A 24,032-nucleotide genomic window follows, 5' to 3' on the forward strand; every position below is an offset into this window, starting at 1 on the left:
GAGTATTGAGTTTAAGATTTATAATTAATAAAATACATACAACAAATACATCCCATATATGAAATAAGATATGGGCTTAAGTAGATGTGGAAGTCACTATAAATCAAAGTCTAGACACATTTAACAATACAAGAACACAAAAGTGTGCATATGTCTGTGCGTGCCCACATATGCAACATTATGTTTGTATGCATTGTGTTATGTCCTGTACAGTCAGTGTTCACAAAGTTGTTTCAGTTTCAGCCATTGCTTTAAATGTGTATTAAAAACCTTGAAGTCTGTCAATGTTTTAATTTCAGATGCATTCCACAAATGTATGCCTCTTACTGAAAATGATGTCTGTCCAAATGTTGTTCTACGTTTTGCGGCTATAGTTTCCACTTATTGTGCCTCTAGTTCTTATTCCGCCCTTTTGTTTATGTACTAGTTGACAGAATATTTCTGGTGCAACGTTGTTCACACACTTAAAAATTAGTTTTAAAAAGAAAAATTTACAAAACTGTCAAAACTCAAGATATTATGCTTCCTTAGAATGATGCAGTGATGCCATCTTACAGATTTCTGGTCCATTACTTTTAATGCTTGTTTATATAATGACTCTTGACCGTCGACTGTGAGTGACGTCACTTCCCAAGACAAACACGCCCCATAGCATAATCCCACCCTTGACCCTGATTGACAGGTTTCCGTGTAAGGCGTCAATGGAAATACTAAGGGAATTAGTATTCCATTTGAGTTTTGGCTGGCTACATACGCGACGCTGAGAAAGTGAAAAAGCAGACGTGGTCATTGAAATTGCTATTTAAATATGACAGGGCCAAAACTCGTAAGATATGGGAAACACAGTTGCAAACGGACTTTGCTTTTCCATTTGAAATTTGGCAGTCACTGTGCGTTCGCTTAAACGAAAATGCAAACGGTAATGCGCGATTTGCAATTGCGTTTGGATGTCGTCACATTTTATGCGTCCACAAATTGAAAACGCAATTGCAAATACAATTTGCAATTCCTTTTGAATAATGTCCGGAAAATCATTCCATACAATACATTTGAATTTCTTATTCGATTTTTAAAGTTCATATTCGTTCTTCTTCATCCCAATGTCACAATTAAGTGAAAAAAAGGGGTGAATTTACTTTGGTTGATGCCATTTTTGCCAAAGGAATTTAATAAATTCGAAAGAAGCCATGAAACAAACCAACCAGCTCCGAGGTGAATCACAATACAAACATCGTATTTAAGCTTAAAAAGTATTTGAAAATGACAATCAAATTAAAAACAATGGAAAAATATAAAACTATTGATTTAAAGTGTGTGACCAAGTATAGAAACAATATACAGTATGTTTGTTTTATTTTCGTGGCGGAGGACGAACCTCGATTGCCTTCGCGTCTGAGACAGTCAATACGTTCATCTTATCACGTGGCTAGTTGAGCGCGTTACCGCGGAGACATGGCGTGTGGAGGCTTCACGCTATTCTCCGCAGCATCCACGCACAACTCGCCACACAACACACACCCCACCAAGAGCGAAAACAACATTATAGCGTCCACGAGGAGTGTGACTGTACCCTCCCTAGCAACCGGTCCAATTTGGTTGCTTAGGAGACCTGTCTGGACTCAACAATATACAGTATGTTGATTTTATTGCAAATATTAAAAAGTAGAGTAGTAGTTTGAGAGTGTAGGGAGTGCATCATGGAAATAGGTGGTTTGTGCAGAGCTCTTTTGGTGCACATTGTTTGCCGCGATTCTCTGATTGGTGGATTTTTCTCTGAAGGATCATGGGTAGTGTAGTTCTTCACCAAAAAGTCCTGCTCTTATTATTTATTTATTTTTTAATTAAGATGAAATATTGTATTCTGATGGCTTTGACAGAAGCATATACCATCGATTAACAACATCGGTTGTTATGGTAACCGATCCCCCAAAATGTTTCAAATAGTTCAAATATTAATCGTGTCTGTAGCTCGGCGAGTAAAGCCGCTAACTGCCACCCCTAGAGTCGCGAGTTTGAATCCAGGGCGTACTGAGTGACTCCAGCCAGGTCTCCTTAGCAACCAAATTGGCCCGGTTGCTAGGGAGGGTAGAGTCACATGGGGTAACCTCCTCGTGGTCACTATAATGTGGTTCTCGGTGGGGCGTGTGGTGAGTTGTGCGTGGATGCCGCGGAGAATAGAGTGAAGCCTCCACACGCACTACGTCTCCGAGGTAACTCGCTCAACAAATCACGTGATAAGATGCGCGGATTGACGGTCTCAGAAGCGGAGGCAACTGGGATTCATCCTCCGCCACCCGGCGAGTCACTACGCCACTACGAGGACTTACAGCGCATTGGGAATTGGGCGTTACAAATTGAGGAGGAAAAGGGGAGACAAAAAAATGGTGTCTGATAGAATTCATGGTAAAGAACTACATTACCCATGGTACAGCAGAAACCTGTGAAACGTGCCTTGCATCGACTGCACGCTCCCATGATGCACTTATATATTTGTACATATTTTTATATTTTGCAATAAACGTAAAACATAGTTTCAATACTTATAATCAACAACCTTAAATCAATGCTTTTATATATTTCCATAGTTTTTTACACAATGACGTAATTCGCAATGCAACTGAAAATTGAAAATGTCATTTATAGTTTTTTCCTGTGTCCTCATTTTCACTAACAAAAGCCCGTTCCTTAATGACATCATCCTCTAGGAATGGCATTATTTTTGATGGGACGACAACAGCAGAAACATCCGTGACTATAATCAATAGAACAATAGATCTGTGGTGTTTTGTGCTATTAGTTGGCCTAAATTACTCTAAACATTATGGGCTCTATATTCGTGAGTGTGCAAAGCACAGCGCTACATGCTACGACCGCACACAACAAGTTCTTATCCAATTTTGGTGAGAGCGCAAAGCGCAATTGGGTGTGGGAGAGAGTGTTTGTGCTACTGTGGGTGTATTCTATGTTAACGAAGCGGTGCAAAACACAATTAGCTATTTTCCAGAGAAATATGTCATTACGTCAAGACGTTTCAAAACCAACTCTTAACTCCAAATTCAGTTCCTGCATTTGCAGTTTGGAGATTTCACCAGCAGGTGGTGATAAAGATCATGTCCAAATTCTGAAAGTACAGAACATCAAATAATGTCCGTCAATCGCTGTTGAAACTAAAGATTATGAGATGAGTGTTGAACTTTCAAGAGGTCATGGCTAATTTTTTCAATGATTGTTATTATTTTTATTGTTATGTTTATATGTATTATTATTTTTGTATATTTACAAAATCGCATTTATGATTTAATTTTGACTAGTATTTAGAAATGTTTTGATTTAGTATGTTTTTTGACCATTTCGTAATTTTTTTTACGTTTTAATTTCGTTTTAAGTGTAACTTGAATCTAGAAATATTTTTGGTTTAATTTTTTTGTGTTGCAATAAACGCATGTCATTTTTCCGGTAGGAGTGAAGCGCACGCCAATACGATCACTGTTTATTCTGGCCATGATTTGTGTGTCAGTAGATGAAAAAGGAACGTGTCGCTGTCATAGAAATATGCCGGACATTCATCAAGGACGCAGTTAATGCACAAAAGAACACAAGTCCATATTTCAATTCATTGTAATGTGCTGACTTTGTTTAAATCGTTGGTGCTTGAGGGAATGGACTGGATAATACGATGCAGACGCTGAAATAACCGGAGAAGAACCTCAGCATTAAATGGCACTTTCTGCCTTTTTGCGCAATGCACGGACGTTGTCGACCAAACCCACTTGAGCCTAAACTATAGCGCATGCACGAAAATACCAAAACTTAATGGCTATACTCACTGACCTATTGCATTACCCGCTCATGACCTAAAGCATTGCGCTGTGCTTAACACTAGCGCTCTGTTTGATAAAAGTACAAACGCCCATATGGAAGCTAACAGTCAATCACTCGCTACGCAAATGTCTAGCTTTTTATTTCCATTCTATGAGGTTCCATCCTGTTAAAATAATGAAGTCAAGACTTTTTACATTTAAGTGCCTGAACTAGACCAGAGCACATTTATGATGGTCTTTTATAAGAAATAATTCGGTAAATTTCAATGAAAGCATTCATTTATGTTACCGAGTCGAAAAGGTACTGCATAACAGGAATGACCCAAAAACAAACTATTGTCAATTCATCTGTTTGTTGTGACACTGAGAAAGCTGAGCTAGTAAAACTAGTGTGTGTGTGTGTGTTTCCTCCATGCGTGAGACCGCTAACAGTTCTGAACACACTCTCTAGTGTTCCCGTAAAAGGATTTATTTAAGGAGCACATCAGTCTGCTTGTTTCTCATAAATTATCCCTGCTTCCTCCAACAGGATGCACAAAAAGAGCTTACCTGTTCACTGCGTGGTGTGGACGAGAGAAAAAAACGGGATGAGGGGAGACAGAGAAGGGACAGAACGAAAGAGAGTGTTACAGTAGCACTTCTCTACTGACGTTTGGACTTTTCCGATACGCTTAGCTACAAAGTGTCCCCTGTTCAAACGGGACTATTTTTGGAAAGCCTGTAGCTAAATGCATACAGAAACGCACTATTTATAGCATCGTGCAACAGGAAATCTTGAGGGGCAGATAAAACCCCAAAATACATACTTGTTCTTCATTTAAACAGATAAACTGTTCTTGTTTGGAAAGCATTCAAAGCAGACTTGAGCACCTTTTTGCCGCCAAGATTCCTCTAAATGTGGGCGGTAAAGGCGTATAAGGTGTATCACCTGGTTAAAAATACAGAGGCAAGAAAAAGTATGTGAACCCTTTGGGATTAGCTGGTTTTCTGTATTAATTGGTCTTAAAAAGTCACAAATATAGACAAACACAATGTGCTTAAGCTAACAACACACAAACAATTATAATCTTTCATGTCTTTATTGAACACATCCCATTAAACACTCACAGTGCTGTGGTAAAAAGTAAGTGAACCCTTTGTTTTAATAACTGGTCGATCCTCCTCTGGCAGCACCAACCTCAATCAAGCGTTTCCGGTAGCTGCGGATTAGACCTGCACAACGATCAGAATGAATTTCTGGACCATTCTTCCTCTCAGAACTGCTTCAGATCAGATATATTCTCAGGATGTCTCTGGTGTGAACGGTTCTCTTGAGGTCATTCCACAGCATCCCTATTGCCTTAATGTCTGGTGTCCTGCCATGGACACCGGGCCGGTTTAATGTTTTCCATATATAGATCGAACAGAGATGTTACTCATGATTCCTTCAAGTCTTTATCTGTCACTCTAGGGTTGTTTTTGACCTCGTTGAGCATTCTGCGATGTTCCCTTTGAGTCATCTTGGCTGGACGGCCACTTCTAGAGAGAGTACCTATAGTACTGAATCATCTCCATTTATAGACAGTTTGTCTAACTGTGGACAGATGAATATCTAAACTCTTCCAGATAACTTGGTAACCCAATCCAGCTTCATGAAAAGCAACAATTCTTAATTGTAAGTCTTCTGAGATCTCTTTATTGCGGGGCATGGTCCACGTCAGCAGAGTCTTCTTGCTTCTTTGTTGACGTCATTAGTCTAGGGGTTCACATACTTTTTCCAACCTAGACTGTGATTGTTTGAATGATGTATTCAATATTTACACAAAGAATACAACAATTTGTGTGTTATTAGTTAAAACAGATTGTGTTTGTTCAGTATTGTAACCAGATTTTAAGCCAAACGTATACATAAATGCAGGCAATTCCAAAGGGTTCACATACTTTTTCTTGCCATTGTATTTCCTATTTTCTAATTAATGTACATGTATAATATTTCTCTTTGAGTTATATGACTCTGGAATTTAATAAAATGAATTACGTAAGCTCAAAGAGGCCTTGCGTTATTAGTATTTTTCAGCTAAACGCACTGTTGCATCATAATGGATGACCGAATACGTCATTACTTTGATCAAGGACTTACTCACGCTGAAAGAGCTGTATGTCTCTCAGTCATTGACAACTTCCAGATTAGTGTCAGACACCTTAGAAGACGACGATCACATCTACAACATTGTCGTAGACAATACAATGACCCTGAACGTTTGGTGAATTTCATTGCCAGCCAAATTGAGGGACAGGGACGTCTGCATGACTGCGGTCAAGCCAGCCGTGATTTAGATCTGAGTGCGGCCATATTGCAGTAATGACGGTACTATGCGGAAATCACAGAAAGACGTGCCTGTTGAGTGCAGAAGAAAGCGAGTCTTACTAAATTGACGAAAAAGCGTTTATGACGTGCTGGTGTTTATTAATATATTTGATTTAGCCTATGTGAAAGGTGACCGGTTTAGAAGACTCTCGGATAGGGCAGGCGAATTGAGGAAAAAAACAGGCATTATACTATTTTGCCGTACAGTATAAAAGATAATTTGCTAATTAGTATTATTGTAATCTGGCATTGAGAAACTTTACTGAGCTTGAACTGGAAAAAATAAGACCTGACACGCTCTATCTGCTTCCAATATCGACTAAAACAGACGGATACAGATAATAAACAAGACCTCTAATATCGTCCCATATTGATACGCCAACAATGATATTCTACTAATGGATTTTTGGCTCGTTTTATCATCCTTCAGGCAAAAATAAAGATTAATGGTGACGCTTTCCTTAGTTAACACCACCCATTTAAAACTGTATTCGTTAGACTTTTTTGTTATTCTACAGTAAGAGTTTTGTTGACTCAATCTTCCCCCATTGATTATTGCTTGGTCACTGTGTATAACCCCTGTGGTTAAAGCGTGTGTAGTTGTTACACCAGGTTGTGCAATTTCTTACGGCTCTATGAAACGAGCATCACAACAGTACTGAGAAGACCTGCAAGCTTCCTCAAATAGAAACTTCTCTTAGAAACATTACAGTCCATTTATCTACAGAGACCAAAAGATAAGAACTGTAGAAGATAAACAACAAACAAACAGAAACTCTCATCTCTACTGGTGTGTTTGCTTTCTCTTGTCCTAGTTTGTTCTTATATGGCACTTTTCCAAGGCACGTTACGGTTTCACTAGACTCGCTTTACTTGCTTTTCCACTGCAGTTTAGTGCCGCCTCAACGCGGGTGGGATTATGGGCCGATTCGACTGCCGTGACGTCATCTTAAAAGCAACACAAACATTACTGACCATAAACAATAACACGAGCGCTAGCTGTTAGCTGCTAGCTCATTGTGCTGCATGAAGCAGTTGTTGTATGGTGATTTTACATAAGTGTAACAGTTAAATTGGTCTGGTTGTTTTAGAAGCTTTCCAGTAGCTAGTCAACTAAATAAAGTGAAGCTTTCAAGCGGAGTATCGAGTTAACGTAACAAAACATACCATCCTCCATCCTGGCAGAGTCTCGGACATTCTCCCTCCCATTTCTAAGCAGACTATTGCCATAGATCGCATCCATTTGGTCGAACCACTTCCACTTTCTTCTGTTTGAACCACTCCGGCTGATGTGGTCCTTGATGGTACTGTCACTTTAACTTTTCCCTACACTGTTGGAAGGTCCGGTGGTAGCCGTGTGTGGCCAACAGCTGAGACACTTCCTGAAAGACTTTTTAGTTTTGCGTCGTTTCGTTATATTAATATTAACACACAGATTATTCTGCCGATTAATCGAGTGCCCCAATGATTATTGTGATGATTAATCGAGCGCCCCAATGATTACTGTGATGATTAATCGAGTGCCCCAATGATTACTGTGATGATTAATCGAGTGCCCCAATGATTACTGTGATGATTAATCGAGTGCCCCAATGATTATTGTGATGATTAATCGAGTGCCCCAATGATTACTGTGATGATTAATCGAGCGACCCAATGATTACTGTGATGATTAATCGAGTGCCCCAATGATTATTGTGATGATTAATCGAGTGCCCCAATGATTACTGTGATGATTAATCGAGTGCCCCAATGATTACTGTGATGATTAATCGAGTGCCCCAATGATTATTGTGATGATTAATCGAGTGCCCCAATGATTACTGTGATGATTAATCGAGCGACCCAATGATTACTGTGATGATTAATCGAGTGCCCCAATGATTACTGTGATGATTAATCGAGCGACCCAATGATTACTGTGATGATTAATCGAGTGCCCCAATGATTACTGTGATGATTAATCGAGTGCCCCAATGATTATTGTGATGGTTAATCGAGTGACCCAATGATTATTGGGATGATTAATCGAGTAGCCCAATGATTATTGGGATGATTAATCGAGTGCCCCAATGATTACTGTGATGATTAATCGAGTGCCCCAATGATTATTGTGATGATTAATCGAGTGACCCAATGATTATTGTGATGATTAATCGAGTGACCCAATGATTATTCATCGAGTGACCCAATGATTATTGTGATGATTAATCGAGTGACCCAATGATTATTGTGATGATTAATCGAGTGACCCAATGATTAATCGAGTGACCCAATGATTATTCATCCAGTGACCCAATGATTATTCTGACGATTAATCGAGTGACCCAATGATTGTTCTGGCGATTAATCGAGTGACCCAATGATTATTGTGATGATTAATCGAGTGACCCAATGATTATTCAGATGATTAATCGAGTGACCCAATGATTGTTCTGGCGATTAATCGAGTGACCCAATGATTATTGTGATGATTAATCGAGTGACCCAATGATTATTGTGATGATTAATCGAGTGACCCAATGATTGTTCTGGCGATTAATCGAGTAACCCAATGATTATTCTGACGATTAATCGAGTGACCTAATGATTATTGTGATGATTAATCGAGTGACCCAATGATTGTTCTGGCGATTAACCGAGTAACCCAATGATTATTCTGACGATTAATCGAGTGACCCAATGATTATTCTGATGATTAATCGAGTGACCCAATGATTATTCCGACGATTAATCAAGTGACCCAATGATTATTCCGATGATTAATCGAGTAAAAGACTTTTTAGTTTCACGTGGTTTCGTTCGTTGCTAACGAGAGGAACGCCTGCGCCTCGTTTATTGACCACGGCGTGGTTTCGCGCACAGCCATTTCTTTTTACAATTTGAAAGTCGCCTGAACAAACGATACCGTTATCGCTATTGCTAACTTTAAAACTAGCAGGTTGATGTCACGTGTCGCAAATCCAGAGACGCCGGTAGTGACGATTCTCCCTGACCAATCGGTGATCTGCAGGGTTCTGACGTCACATTTAGTATCGGCTCGCTTGGAACCTCGACTGAGGTGGTACAAAAAAAAAAATACAAGGTACCAGGTACTATCCACAGTGGAAAACCCCCAAAAAGCGAGCAGAGTCGAGCCGTACCGTGCAGTGGAAAAGCCCCAATAGACTTCCTGAAGAGTGTAAACAACATTTACATACATATACACCATTTAATACTTCTGGCTCAACCAAACCAATGAACAAAATCATATTTATATATATTTATATAATCAGATATGTAGTTGTGGATCAGAACCAATCAGATGAACTCCATACCTGAGTCTTTTGGTTTGGGACTCATTGACATCTGGCTGGTTTTTCTGTTGAAGGACATGGTCTGAGAGACAGAAGAGAGAGAGAGAGAGAGAAAAACAACCGCAAACCACACACTTACAGGGTTATCATGAGAATGACAGAGAGATAACAGTAAGTCTTCAAGGATCTGCCAAAATACAGTATGACATTTTTTCACCACACGACCCAAAGCATCAGTTCACATACGGCCACAAAGTTCTCATGAGAAGAACTTACTTTTTAGGAGTTACATTTATCATTTCAAGAGTCTTAAAGGCAGAAACCTTAAAGGGTGAGTAAATGAAGAGTTTTTATTTTTGACTGAACTATCCCTTTAAAGTAGGAGGAGTTAAAATACTTTCTCCTTTTCCAGCATGTTTCCAGACATTCAACAAATGTCAATAATGTGTCACCGTAGGATGGTAAAAATGTGTAAAAACTTGTTCCAAATTTCCAGAGGTTTTTATTGTTGTTTACCTTTAAATGGCCTGAGGAACTTTCACCAAATGGATCAGAATTAGCGAACGGATCTTTGAACGGGTCGCTCTGTTGAAACGGATCTCCACCAAAAGGATCAGCTAGAAAACAACAAACAATAATTGCACACAATGACTTCTGACTATATAATTATAACCTGCCATTGCATATCATTGAGTGTCATTATGTTTAATTAATGTAATAAACTAACAAACAAAAAACTAAAAAGCAAAATAAGAAAACAGTATTTACCTAAATATATTTTCATGAGTAAGTTCTATTAGTAGTGTCACTACTTTTAGTTATTTACTGCCAAACTGTTTCAAGTGTTTCGAGTAAACGTTATAAGGGGATTCAATCGTACCTTTATTGAAGGGGTCGATTTTGAAGGGGTTTTCTCTCTGGAAGGGGTCTGTGTTCAGCACCTGAGAGCTGCTACTGTTAAACAAGGCCATTCTGGACTTCACCAGCGAGTCCTCCTGAAACACATGCAGCATTTAGCTTGTTTTTGGGGGGCAAATATTATCATTGTAACGATTATGAAGACGGCTACGTTCAGTTCTATAGGCCAGTGGGCCGCATTCTCATTTCCTGTGGGGGGCCTTTTGATGTCAGACGTGGCGCGCTTTCGAGGAAAAAAGTGTGCCGCTTGATAGAGGGCCAGTGTGTGGCATAACTACGCTAACAATAACAAGAGTAAAGAGAGAAGTGTGTGTGTGTGTGTGTGTAGTGTATTTTTAGCTGTAACCTTTAGATGGAAGGTGAAGTAAAAGTATTTTTTAATACAAACAAACCTGTGTTGGCTCAAGAACAGTGAAACTATACAGCATTTATCCCTTATAATTAAAGGAATATATTGGGTATTTTGGTTCAAAAACTTTCGGCCAAGGCTCGTCGATAAGCTAGGGCAATGAAGGCTATCCCATCTGGTCCGAACCGACAAAAGGTCTACTGCGGCACAAGTCACAGAAAATCTTAATGATGGTTACGGGAGGGATGTGTCACATCACACAGTGCATCCATCGTTGAAAGCACCTACAATGGGCAAGCGAGCGAAGAAGAACTGGACCTTGGAGCAGTGGAAGAAGGTCGCCTGGTCCAATGAGTCACGTTTTCGTTTACATCACATGGACGGCCGTGTATGTGTGCGCTGTCTACCTGGGGAAGTGATGGTTGAGGGAGTGTGATGCTCTGGGCTATGTTCTGCTGGGATAACCCTGGGTCCGGACATTCATGTGGATGCCAATTTGACATGTAACACCTACCTAAACATAGTTGCAGACCAGGTACACCGCTTCATGTTACGACTTTTACTTCCTCTAGATAGTCAAGTTTGATCGTCTTCTCGGCGCTCCGCCAAGGCCCGCGAGGAGCCCCGGCGGGGCCAATCCGAGGACCTCACTAAACCATCCAATCGGTAGTAGCGACGGGCGGTGTGTACAAAGGGCAGGGACTTAGTCAATGCAAGCTTATGACCCGTGCTTACTGGGATTTCCTCGTTGATGGGAAATAGTTGCAATCCCCAGTCCCGATCACGAGTGGGGTTCAGCGGGTTACCCGCGCCTCTCGGCGCAGGGTAGACACGCGCTGATCCACCCATTGTGGCGCGCGTGCAGCACCGGAAATCTAAGGGCATCACAGACTTGTTATTGCTCCATCTCTTGAAGTGGCTGAACGCCACTTGTCCCTCTAAGAAGTTGGACACCGACTGCACGGGGCCGTATAACTATTTAGCATGCCGGAGTCTCGTTCGTTATCGGAATTAACCAGACAAATCACTCCACCAACTAAGAACGGCCATGCCCCACCACCCACAGAATCAAGAAAGAGCTATCAATCTGTCAATCCTTTCCCTGATGGCAGTGGCCTCTTTCAGCAGGATAAATGTGCCCTGCCACACTGCACACATTGTTCGGGAATGGTTTGAGGAACATTATGAAGAGTTCAAGGTGTTGCCCCGGCCTTCAAATTCCCCAGATCTCAATCCGATTGAGCATCAATGGGATGTGCTGGACCAACAAGTCCAATCCACTTACAGGACTTCAAGGATCTGCTGCTAATGTCTTGGTGCCAGATACCACAGTACAACTTCAGGGGTCTTTTAGAGACCCCTGAAGACCCCCCTCGGCGTGTCGGCGGCATGTGGAGGACCAACAGCATAATTAGCAGGTGGTCATAATGTTTTGGCTCATCACGCCGATGACCATCACACCGCCCATCACACGTAACAATTCTAGTTCCGATTCCAATTTATATTCCACTTAATGATACTTTTAGTACTTTTCAGGGAGTCTAGATCTCTAGACTGATTTGGGAGTCTTTTTGTTCGATTTATAAAAAAACAAAATCAGCTCATAAAATTAATTTGTGAATTGTTTATACTAGTTGCACTATATGTTTATAGTTGTGTGCATCCAGGGAGGACAACGCAATAGAAAGATATATATTTTATTTTTTACAATTATTTTTTGGCGCCCAGTCTTTCGGTCTCATCACATTCAATTCAGACTGCAAGCTCACAACACAGATGAAACATTAAAAAAAAAATAATGAAAATCATTCGGTTCCAACATTTTAAAAAAGTAACCAGTTCTCGATTCCCAACCCAAAAGGTCAAGCCGTTTCTGAAATATCAGCATCAATCCTCACCATAACATCTGTGCTTAAGCTCTCCTCAGCAATGAGTTGGTCCAGCTCTGCCAGACTAGTCTTGCTGTCATTGAGAGCTCTGTTGTAGCGCTCTATGGTTTTATTAAGTTCCTGTTGGCTCTCCTGTACCTCCCTCAGCTTGCTGCGTGTCTGCAAGAAACAATCACAACTAAAACATTACATAACATGCATCTGCTGCGGGTGCATTCACAAAGAAGCTTGGAATGTTAAACAAAATAATCGAACATATGAAAAAATATTTACATTTTTCATTCAAATCTATTAAAGTTATTTTATTTAGCAATGATGACCTGGTCCATCTCATCCTTTGATGTATTGATCAGTTTAAGGATGCTCTCTAGTTTGGCTTTGCCTGCACCCAGACTCCCTTCCAACCGTTTCTCCTCTTCTTCCATACAGTAGAGGTCCGTCTTCGTTCTGCTCAACTCCTTCTCCTGAGTCTGCATATCTGATTCCTGAGACAGGATCTGAGTCTGTAGCGATGTGATCTACACACAAAACACACCTATATTAAAGACTGAATCATGCAGTGCGATCAATTCGCTAGTTTAAATGCGCTAATTGTACTAGACTTTGTTTCCTGATGGACACCCATAAGACGTGTAAAGCCAGAACATTTCTTGCTAGATTCAGTGCGCAAGAAAGGGTGTCTCGACATGTGCTTTTATATGTTTACGCTCTTTTTAACTTGTCATGGCGTCAACACAAACACAGCATTCATGCACAATACGTTGTAAAACCCAGCACAAACGTGTTTGGTGTAAACGGCCCCTTAGGCTGAGACGAATGACCCTTTTGAACACCATGGACTTTCAAGATATTACAGGTTTTTGAAGCACAATTTAAGACATCACAGCTAAACTCTGCTCTCTCTCCATCATAATCTTCATAGTAAAAGTGTTCAACATTAAATGGGAAACATACTTTGACTCAATGAAGCCTCTTTATTACATCATCTACCTTCTACCCCAGATGAGATGAGTTTAATAAGCACAAATCATGGTTCTTCTCACCTTGATGTTCTCCTCCTGCCACTTGCTCTTGATCTCATTCAGTGTGCTCTCCAGTTTGGCTCTCTGCTGCTCCATCTCATGCAGTCGGTCCTGAGCGTCTCGTTTCTGGTGCTCAAACTCCTGAAGACCGACATTTTCAAGCTCAAGGTCTCTTTGCACCTCCTGTGCAGAAACAGCACAACACCAATCTGGAGGTTAGCGAAGGTTAGGGGATAGTTCACCCAAAAATCAGTGAACTTTGCTTGCTGCTACGATTCTTTAATTTTAGTGTCTAGATACTCAAAGCTGTGATATATTGCTCAATTGTTTCTCGTTTATCTTCAATGGACTACGGTGCTTCACGCAATTATATTGCTGTGGCAGGGCGGAGGGCGGGGCCGGGTTGTGATCCTACACACCCGGTCCCGTATTAAGCTAATTAAGCCTCCGTGAGGGATAAAGGTCGACGGCAGATAAAACGTGCGATAAAGGTCGCCTCCTCCTTTCCATTGATCCACTTTACACTGGTGCCGGAAACCCGGGAAGGAGGAGGGATATGAGTAGAGTTCTCGCCACTAGCGTCCACCCCAACGGAGCAGCCGCGGCCATCTGCCGGGGGACGAGGAGCCCAGCTGCCTGAAAGAGGACGATAGCCACCGACCGTGAGGGGAGAAGGGGCTCCTTACCGACCGCGGGACGCTGCCAGGGGCGCAGGAGTCACCTACCGGCCGCTAAAACGCGGCAGGGTTTAAGACTTTTAAGACTGCCGACCGCGAGCGGGGAGGGGCTCGCTACCGACCGCCTGGATTGAGAGAACCGCTGCCAGGGGCGCGGGAGACTCCTTCTGTTCCCCAAGAACGTGGCGGGGCGTTCCGTCCATCAGGGGCTGGAGGACTGCCTCGGATCCGCCCGGAGAGGTGCGGCTGTCGTCCGATAGAGGGTGGAGGAGTGGCCGAGGAACAAGCTGCGGCGTATCGGAAAACTGGCGAGCAAGAGGTTTTTTTTTTTATCTCTCTCTCCTCTCGCTCTCTTTTTTGGGGGGTACTACACTGTTACAGGAAGTACGCCCCCCATTTTAATTATTTCTGTTTCCCTCCCCTTGTCCCCTCCCTCGTCCAGGTAGACGGGGATGACCTGCCGGCAGACTAGACTTAAAGCACGCCCTCCCCCAGGGAAAGAGGATGTACGTCAGGCCGGGGGCTCCCCAGCCTGAGAGAACGAGGGAGGAATGTGGCAGGGCGAAGGGCGGGGCCGGGTCGTGATCCTACACACCCGGTCCCGTATTAGGCTAATTAAGCCTCCGTGAGGGATAAAGGCCGACTGCAGAGAATCGTGCGGGAGAGAGAGATCGTTTACGGACATGTCCGTCATGTGTGTGTTTGTCTTTTGTTTTAAGTTTATCATTAAAACTATTATTTATATTATCAAGCCGGATCTCGCCTCCTCCTTTCCATTGATCCACTTTACAATTGCGAGTTTGGATTTTGGTTTGAAGAGAAATAACTGAGTGAGCTTTAACTGAGTGCCACAGTACAGTATAGCCTACTCACTAGGACTGGGTGATATGGCTACAAAAATGGTGAAGCGAATAACGTTGATCATCTCCTAACAAGGCCACATGTCAAGGTCTGGGTAGATTAGATGGCGAGCGAACAAACAGTTTTCGTAGTCAAGTTTGAACGTAGTTGAACGCAGGAGAAATGGGCAGGAGTGAAGACCTGAGCGACTTTGACAAGGGCCAAATTGTTATGGCCAGACGACTGGGTCAGAGCATCTCTGAAACGGCAAGGCTTGTGAAATGCTCCAGGTCAGCAGTGGCGAGTACCTATCGACAGTGGTCCGAGGAGGGACAAACCACAAACCGGCAACAGGGTGTTGGGCGTCCAAGACTCATCGCTGCACGAGGACAACGAAGGCTATCCCGTCTACTGTGGCACAAGTCATAGAACATTTTATTGATGGTTAATGAAGGAATGTGTCACAACACAGTCGCATCCTGCTGTGTATGGGGCTGCGTAGCCGCAGACCGGTCAAAGTGCCCATGATGACCCCTGTCCACCGTCGAAAGCTCCAACAATGGGCACGCGAGCGTCAGAACTGGACCTTAGAGCAGAGGTAGAAGGTAACCTGTTCCAATGAGCCCCATTTGCTTTTACATCAAGTGGACGGCCGTGTACGTATGTGCCGTATACCTGGGGATGTGCTTGCACCAGGATGCACCGTGGGAAGGCGACAAGCCAGTGGAGGGAGTGTGATGCTACGGTATATGTGCTAGTGGAAAACCTGTGTCCGGCCATTCATGTGTACGTCAGTTTGACACGCACCACCTACCTAAACATCATTGCAGACTTGGTTTAAACACTCTCATAAGGGTTTGAAACAACATGCGGGTCAACATACATAATTATGGCACAATTGTCATTTTTATGGTAAACTGCACAAACAACAATAATATAAATGGAGACCTCCAGTCTCACCTGGACTTCACTGTTCCTCTGTCGCAGGGATTCTTCTTTCTGCCTGATTTCTGCCTCCAAAGCACGTTTCTCACTATGAAGCAATGCACCATTAAAAATAAAAAGAGTAAATTAGATCAAAGTTAGACGTGGTATTGTAATGCACATCAAGCTCCATCAGAAAGTCTCTCTCTCACCTCTGCAGCTGTGAGATTTCCTGGCTGATGTCATCAAGACCTTTGATTCCCGTCAGCTCAACCAACCCGACAGAACTGCTGCTGTCCTGCACAAATGTCATGTATTGTAAAAGTTAGTTATACCCTGTGATCTTGCATGCAAATAATTATGCAATACTTCATGAACACTAGATGGCATTTTCAGTGACTGAACAACAACCTCACCCTGCTCAGAGAGGTGAACGGGGTTAATTCAGACACAACTGAGGGTGTGAATGCAGAGAGAACCTGAAGCAGACGAGAGGATGAAGAAGAAAACAACTGAGTTAGAGACACACGTATAGACAAGCAATTCACCCAACAGAAGCAAACAGTTCCCCTCAAAAGTGTGCTTATGCTATCTTTCTTTAAAACTGATGCCGCTTTTCTAATTCAGTGCTATTAAGTGTAACTTATTGGCTAATTGTTCAAAAACTTCTTTCTGTTATGTCCTAATTTAGACATCCAAGTGACTCACGGGTGTGTTGGTGCGTCCTCTCTCTGAAGGTGGGATCATGTCAGGGGTCAGACTCTTAGGTGGGTCTACTCCTTTAACTCTCTCCTGAATCAGATGCATGGCGAGACAGAACTGCTCTTTGGTTAGTTTGCCGGTACTCTGAGTATCCGCTAGGGACCTGCAGATAACAACAGGTAACGTGATGAGTCAATATAAGCTTTTGGATGGCACAAACTCAGACAGGCGCTAACAAGTCGCAACATACGGACTAAAGCGGTTGTCTGATTTGTCAAGCATGTCAACAACATTCATGCAGAGTTAAGTTCTTTTTTTAGCATCTTAGAGCAGCTTCAAAATTCACGTTTGAGATATGACCACGGGTCGCTCGCATTAACACACTGCCTTCTGTCACAGCTTCCGCCACCCTATTATCAAAATGAGCGCATCAGTAGACCTACATGTAGACCCTTCAGAGCTGCACAATTAATCAAAATAACATAAAAATGGTCATATTTGATGATTAAACTGCAAAAGGCTGCGAATCATGACAGATAAAAATGGTCTGTGTGTGCTTCAGAATAATCGGGTAATGTGGTGTTCTGTGCACACGTGGGGCTCATATTTTTAGCACTTTTAGAGCAGTATGTTTTTGGTTAGACTTTACAATAATGTTCCATTCGTTAACATTAGTTAGCAACACTAGTTAATATTAACTAAAGATTAACAATACTTTTACAGCATTTACTACTCTTGGTTAATGTTAGTTACAACATGTAAAAATACATTAGTTAATGCACTATGAACTATCAAACTAATTGTATTTTTATTAACTAACGTTAACTAAGATTAATAAATGCTGTAAAAAAATATATTGTTCTTTGTTTGTTAATGATACCTAATGCGTAACTAATGTTAACGAATGGAACCTTATTGTAAAGTGTTAATAATACAATGGCTTTCTAATAAAAAAAAATAAAAAAATCACTTTTCATCCATTTCAGAACAAATACATAACTATCCAAATATTTATTGAATATCGTCAATAGGCTGGAAAATATTGAGATATATTTTATGAAGCCATTTCGCCCAGCCGTTCTTCTGCATCATGTATATAAGGGTAGGGCTGTCACTATCGATTATTCTGCCGCTTAATCGAGCGACCCACCGATTATTCTGCCGATTAATCGAGCGACCCATCGATTATTCTGCCGCTTAATCGAGCGACCCACCGATTATTCTGCCGATTAATCGAGCGACCCATCGATTATTCTGGCCGCTTAATCGAGCGACCCACCGATTATTCTGCCCGCTTAATCGAGCGACCCACCGATTATTCTGCCGCTTAATCGAGCGACCCACCGATTATTCTGCCGCTTAATCGAGCGACCCACCGATTATTCTGCCGCTTAATCGAGCGACCCACCGATTATTCTGCCGCTTAATCGAGCGACCCACAGATTATTCTGCCGATTAATCGAGCGACCCACAGATTATTCTGCCGCTTAATCGAGCGACCCACCGATTATTCTGCCGCTTAATCGAGCGTCCCACAGATTATTCTGCCGATTAATCGAGTAATCTAATGATTATTCTGACGATTAATTGAGATAAAATTATTATATTTTAACTATAACTAACATGCAACACGGAATACAACATTAGCAGTAATCGCATCATTAAGAGATACACGTTTCCACTAATTTCTCTTTCAGATATGCCAATGTTTTATATGGTGTCTGTGGAGCTCGAGATGCACAGCTGTGTGGCTTTAACGGCTCATGTTGAGCTTTGACTGACAGCATATTGTCAGCTTTATTCAGTAAATAAAGTTCTCAAGGATCCTATATTGGGTTTAACCTTTCATTATGGCCATAAATGCTTTGTCATTACATTATTTGAAGTCGCATCATAAAAGCATATATTGCAAACGATTGTTAGGTTTAGAGTGCATTCCAATGTGTTTTTTGCGTAGTTCAGCGTGTCCTGCACGGAAACGAATGGCTCAACATCTCTCGTCCATCTGGACGCGTAGCACCTCAAATCGCATGCAGTGACCCCGTGTGTCCAGTGGGTCTGTGAAAGCTGGATATCAGCTTTTCGAGTGCTTCCGCATTTCTGAACTCATTTCAAGTAATCGTGACAGCCCTATTTAAGTGTTTATCTTAAATGACAGTTGAAATGGTTGGTGTCTCACCATATGTGTGCCAGGACGCTCTGAGGAAGACCAGAGTTAATGAAGATGTCCTTGACTTCTCCTCCTCCAACCATACAATCAAAATCAGAGTCAGCCAGGTCAAAGATCTCCTCATACTGGTCCCTGTCATTAGCTGGAACCACCCAGTGCTCAGAGGCGGCCTGCAAAATGCCCACAGAGGGGATGTTAGGAACAGCACACTACAGTAATACTTGTACTTCCGGATGCACCATTGTTGAACCAATAAGCCGATTACTATTATCATGTTATGGCCAATAACCAATAAATGGCCGATAATATAAAGCTATACTACTTCGTCAATAAAGACAATCTAAAACATAAAAACTATATTTGATGAGGAGGGCGTGGCCCGTGAGGATGCACGCCCGGTGCAGAGTTACCCAATCAGCGGGAGAGCGATAAAGGAGGAGCTGGAGATGCCAGAGAGAGAGAGAAAGAGAGAGAGAGACACACAGCAGTGTTTGTGTACATCTATGAATTTGATTTTTACTTATAAACACTTCACTTACATTTAGTGTCTTTCCCAAACTCTCTCACACACTTTTTGTCTCTCACTGGGACTGCACACATGTGCCACACACACACACACACACACACACACACGACAGATGTAACAAACATAACAAACTAAAAGATGTGTTTTTAGTCATTTTTTTAAGACAGTTTCACTGAGTCTGCTTCACGGATTGAGTTGGGAAGGTCATTCCACCAACGTGGTACGATGAAACCGAAAGTCTGGGAAAGTGTTTTGGTGCCTCTTTGTGTTGGTACGACAAGGCGACATTCCTCAGGACTTCTAGTGGGTGCATAGTTCTGCAGAAATGATTTTAGGTACACTGGATCAGACCCAGGGACTGTTCTGTATGCCAGCATCAGAGACTTGAATTTGATACGTGCATCAACCGGCAGCCAGTGGAGAGACAAAGAGGGATGTAACATGCGCTCTCTTTGGTTCATTAAAGACCAGACGTGCTGCTGCATTCTGGATCACCATTGAAGACCATTAGAAGATCGAAACGTCACACAAGGACCTCTTAGATTAATACAAAAAATACATATTTCAAAAACGCGTCTTTTTATTGTTGCACGAAAATTAGTAGAGGGTATATTTTGACATTTTGAATACTAGATTATTTGCTATTTGTGATTTTATTAATTGCACGTGACATCATATCCTGTTTAATTGCAGTGTCCGAAATAATTTTGCATGCTTAAAGTCTAGTGTGGCCATTGCTTAAGATACCAATACATGGGGAACAATAAAATTTTTACCGCTATGGTGCCGATATATTGTGCATAGCTACTAGAACTACTTCTGCATTATGCAACTGTATATATGGAATATGCAGATCACATACTACATTTGCCAAAATGTGCAGAATGCAACATGGCACACTATAAGAAATACTGTATCACATGATGTAATGCACTCGACTTGACCTTCCAGTGTGACAAATGAAACGCAAGTATCAACTATTTTTTAACGTCACCCTCTTGACTTATTTGATCAGATTGGTCAAAATGTAATTAGGACTAAAAAATGATTTCCAACATGACAACTAAACGCCACTTGCTTAATTCTTCTTCGCAGATCAATCAGGTATGCCACTGGTTTGTATTGGGATATTGTTTGGTTCGTTGGTCCGATGGGTCGGATTGCATTCTCGTCACAAGCAAATCACTCCAGAGTTTGTTTGCGATCGTACCGAGATTGTTGTTGTCACCTGGCTCGTTTGGAGCATTTGTTTCAGAACCTGGTGCTTTTTCTCCCTTAATATGGTTAATTTGGGCATATCTGAACACGACAATCGAGCTCTGATCCGAGCACGGTTTTGAAATGTTGCCTGGTGAATGCGAACCAAACCAAGAAGCAAATGCAAGCCAAGTAACCATTTTAGCCCATTTCCAAACAAATCAAACGAGCTACGGGTCTGTGAACGCCCATTCAAACCTCAATTATGTCCAAATGTAAATGTATATAGTTACTACCTTTTGCCTTTGTATGGCACTGTGTAGTGAGACATGTAAACATTGCACTAAAGAAGCCAACTAAAATGGCATAAAAGTACACTTAGAAGAATGTAGTTAGACCGGTCTGATGGCTGCTACATCAGGCTTTACAGGTTAGCACTAAACGTTGTGTGTTACTCAACCGTGGCTGCTTTGCTGTGCACCTGCGTGTGTGTTTGTGGTTGTAGTGGTGGTGTCGGGGTGGAAATCCTGAATGAGTTTGATGGAGAGAGATTTGTGCTGCTGGTCAGTGGACTCTTGGTGAGCAACGACGTGGGCCGCAGGTTCTCCTTCAGCAGGAAAGGACTGGAGGGGAGAACAGGAACGGATCCTGGAAGAGCGCCTGGAATCTTCTTGCGTTTGGATGGAGGGATGAGAGATGAGGGGAGGGTGGAGGGCACATGCTCTTTCTCTCTGGCTGCGTAAACCAGATGCATCGCCTGCAGTGGATTTAAAACAGATTTTATGAATATCCTCACTCATTGATAGCAAAGTGTTTTTAAAGCAAGTCAATCCACTTGGCAGCAATCTTGGTAACCGTATTCAATGTAGGTGACAGTCAAGTACACCTTCTCCAAAATCTCCAAAACTGCCCGCGAATATGACTTTCTCAAGGGTTATTCTGTCAAATTGATCAAATCTTCCCCAGCTAAATTCTTTCTGAATAAAGATAAACATAAATGATGATATAAGGCAAAATATGAAATTACATGGATCTATATTTACCGGAGTAATCCAAAAAAATGTTGCCTTTTATTTTGGAGCAAAACTACAGGTCAAAAAATTGACCTTGGGAATGTAGAGATAGGTTGGTCTATTTTAAAAAACATTTTGCATGTTGCATTTTACACCAATCAGCCACAACATTAAAAGCACCTGCCTAATATCGTGTAGGTCCCCCTCATGCTGCCAAAACAGCTCTGACCCGTCGAGGCATGGGCTCCACAAGACCCCTGAAGCTATCTTGTGGTATCTGGCACAAAGACATTAGCAGCTGATCCTTTAAGTCCTGTAAGTTGCGAGGTGGAGCCTCCATGGATCGGACGTGTTGGTCCGGCACATCCCACAGATGCTCAATCGGATTGAGATCTGAGGAATTTGGAGGCCGTCGTGTTCCTCAAACCATTCCCGAACAATGTGTGCAGTGTGGCAGGGCGCATTATCCTGCTGAAAGAGGCCACTGCCATCAGGGAATACCGTTGCCATGAAGGGGTGTACCTGGTCTGCAACTATGTTTAGGTAGGTGGTACTCAATGTTTCCCAGCAGAACATCGCCCAGAGCATCACACTGCCTCCGCCGGCTTGCCTTCTTCCCACAGTGCATCCCGCTGCCATCTCTTCCCCAGGTAAACGATACGCATGCACTCGGCCGTCCACATGATCTAAAAGAAAGCATGATTCATCAGACCAGGCCACCTTCTTCCATTGCTCCATGGTCCAGTACTGACGCTCACGTGCCCGTTGTAGACGCTTCTGGAGGTGGACAGGGGTCGACATGGGCACTCGGACGGTCTACGGCTACGCAGCCCCTTACACAGCAAGCTGTGATGCACTGAGTGTTCTGACACTTTCTATCATGGCCAGCGTTACAGTAGCTCTTCTGTGGGATCGGACCAGACGGGCTAGCCTTCGCTCACCAAGCACATCAATGAGCCTTGGGCGCCCATGACCCCATCGTCGGTTCACCGGTTGTTCTTCCTTGGAACACTTTTGGTAGGCACTAACCACTGCATACCGGGAACACCCCAAAAGACCTGCCGTTTTGGAGATGCTCTGATCCAGTCGTCTAGCCATCACAATTTGGCCCTTGTCAAAGTCACTCAGGTCCTTACGCTCGCCCATTTTTCCAGCTTCCAACACATGAAATTCAAGAACTGACTGTTCACTCGCTGAATATGTCACACCCCTTGACAGGTGCCATTGTAACGAGATAATACATGTTATTCACTTCACCAAGTCAGTGGTTTTAATGTTGTGGCTGATCAGTGTACGCCAATAGTAAGAGTGCAAAAATGGGAATGAAGGTACTGTGAATTTTTCCTGCATTTACATAGTCATTTGAAATATATGAATCTGAGAAATATATGAATCTGAGATGAAGCATGAGTGGTAATGTTTCTTTGACTTACCACAGCAAACTCATCTTTATCCAAGTGTCCATCTTTGTCAATGTCACTGACATCCCAAATCTACCAACAGAGAAATCAAAGGAGCTGTGTACTCATGTAAAATAATATTTGGAGTAGGGATGACCCGATACCATTTTTTTGAGAACAAGTACAAGTACTGATACTTCCTTTTTGGTACTTGCTGATATGATGCATGTTTTGTTTTTGTTTCTTGGATGCCATATCAACAATTTCAATTTTAGCATCAAAATAGTGATTAAATAATTGAATTAATTCAACTTTATTCAAATTAAAATAGAATGGTTCATTTTCAGCATATCATTGGAGTGGTGGTGGAGTAGTGGGCTAAAGCACATAACTGGTAATCAGAAGGTTGCTGGTTTTTATCCCCCTTTCTACCCAATTTGGAACGCCCAATTCCCAACGCGCTCCAAGTCCTCGTGGTGGCGGAGGACGAATCTGAGACCGTCAATCCGTGCATCTAATCACGTGACTTGAGCGCGTTAAGACTTGTTGAGATAAGATGCGCGGATTGACGGTCTCAGATGTCAATCCACGCACAACTCACCACGCATCCCACCGAGAGCGAGAACCACATTATAGCGACCACGAGGAGGTTACCCCATGTGACTCTACCCTCCATAGCAACCGGGCCAATTTGGTTGCTTAGGAGACCTGGCTGTAGTCACTCGGATTCCAAATCGCGACACCAGGTGTGATCGTCAGCGTCAATACTCGCTGAGCTACTTTATTAAACCGCTAAAGGCTGCCATTAAATTAAATAAATATGTAGTCTATATGTGTCTTGCACTACAAAGTGAATTAGCGCTCTGCTCGCGGTCATCTGCTATATATGGAGTGTGCGATGCTCATGATGGTGTTTTCTGTGTATGAATAAATTAGCTTTA

At 42.3% G+C, this 24,032-nt stretch overlaps 1 protein-coding gene across 3 annotated transcripts in view; it reads right to left on the minus strand.

Annotated features, from left to right (window-relative positions):
- Positions 1 to 24,032, minus strand: part of eps15l1b (epidermal growth factor receptor pathway substrate 15-like 1b) — a 51,744-nt gene that overhangs the window by 23,900 nt on the left and 3,812 nt on the right. For 2 of the 3 annotated variants that reach the window (XM_052134252.1, XM_052134254.1), the window contains exons 8-20: positions 23,125 to 23,184; positions 21,139 to 21,435; positions 18,965 to 19,125; positions 16,792 to 16,948; positions 16,500 to 16,562; positions 16,296 to 16,381; positions 16,120 to 16,192; positions 13,664 to 13,825; positions 12,941 to 13,138; positions 12,630 to 12,779; positions 10,345 to 10,459; positions 9,981 to 10,081; positions 9,486 to 9,546 (exon numbers count right to left, since the gene is read on the minus strand). In XM_052134252.1, the coding sequence (XP_051990212.1) occupies positions 9,486 to 9,546; positions 9,981 to 10,081; positions 10,345 to 10,459; positions 12,630 to 12,779; positions 12,941 to 13,138; positions 13,664 to 13,825; positions 16,120 to 16,192; positions 16,296 to 16,381; positions 16,500 to 16,562; positions 16,792 to 16,948; positions 18,965 to 19,125; positions 21,139 to 21,435; positions 23,125 to 23,184 (1,684 nt within the window). The remainder of the gene's footprint in view (positions 1 to 9,485; positions 9,547 to 9,980; positions 10,082 to 10,344; positions 10,460 to 12,629; positions 12,780 to 12,940; positions 13,139 to 13,663; positions 13,826 to 16,119; positions 16,193 to 16,295; positions 16,382 to 16,499; positions 16,563 to 16,791; positions 16,949 to 18,964; positions 19,126 to 21,138; positions 21,436 to 23,124; positions 23,185 to 24,032) is intronic. The other variant, XM_052134253.1, reaches the window with a different exon arrangement.

Source organism: Xyrauchen texanus, chromosome 9 (assembly GCF_025860055.1).
Source record: "Xyrauchen texanus isolate HMW12.3.18 chromosome 9, RBS_HiC_50CHRs, whole genome shotgun sequence".
NCBI lineage: Eukaryota > Metazoa > Chordata > Actinopteri > Cypriniformes > Catostomidae > Xyrauchen > Xyrauchen texanus.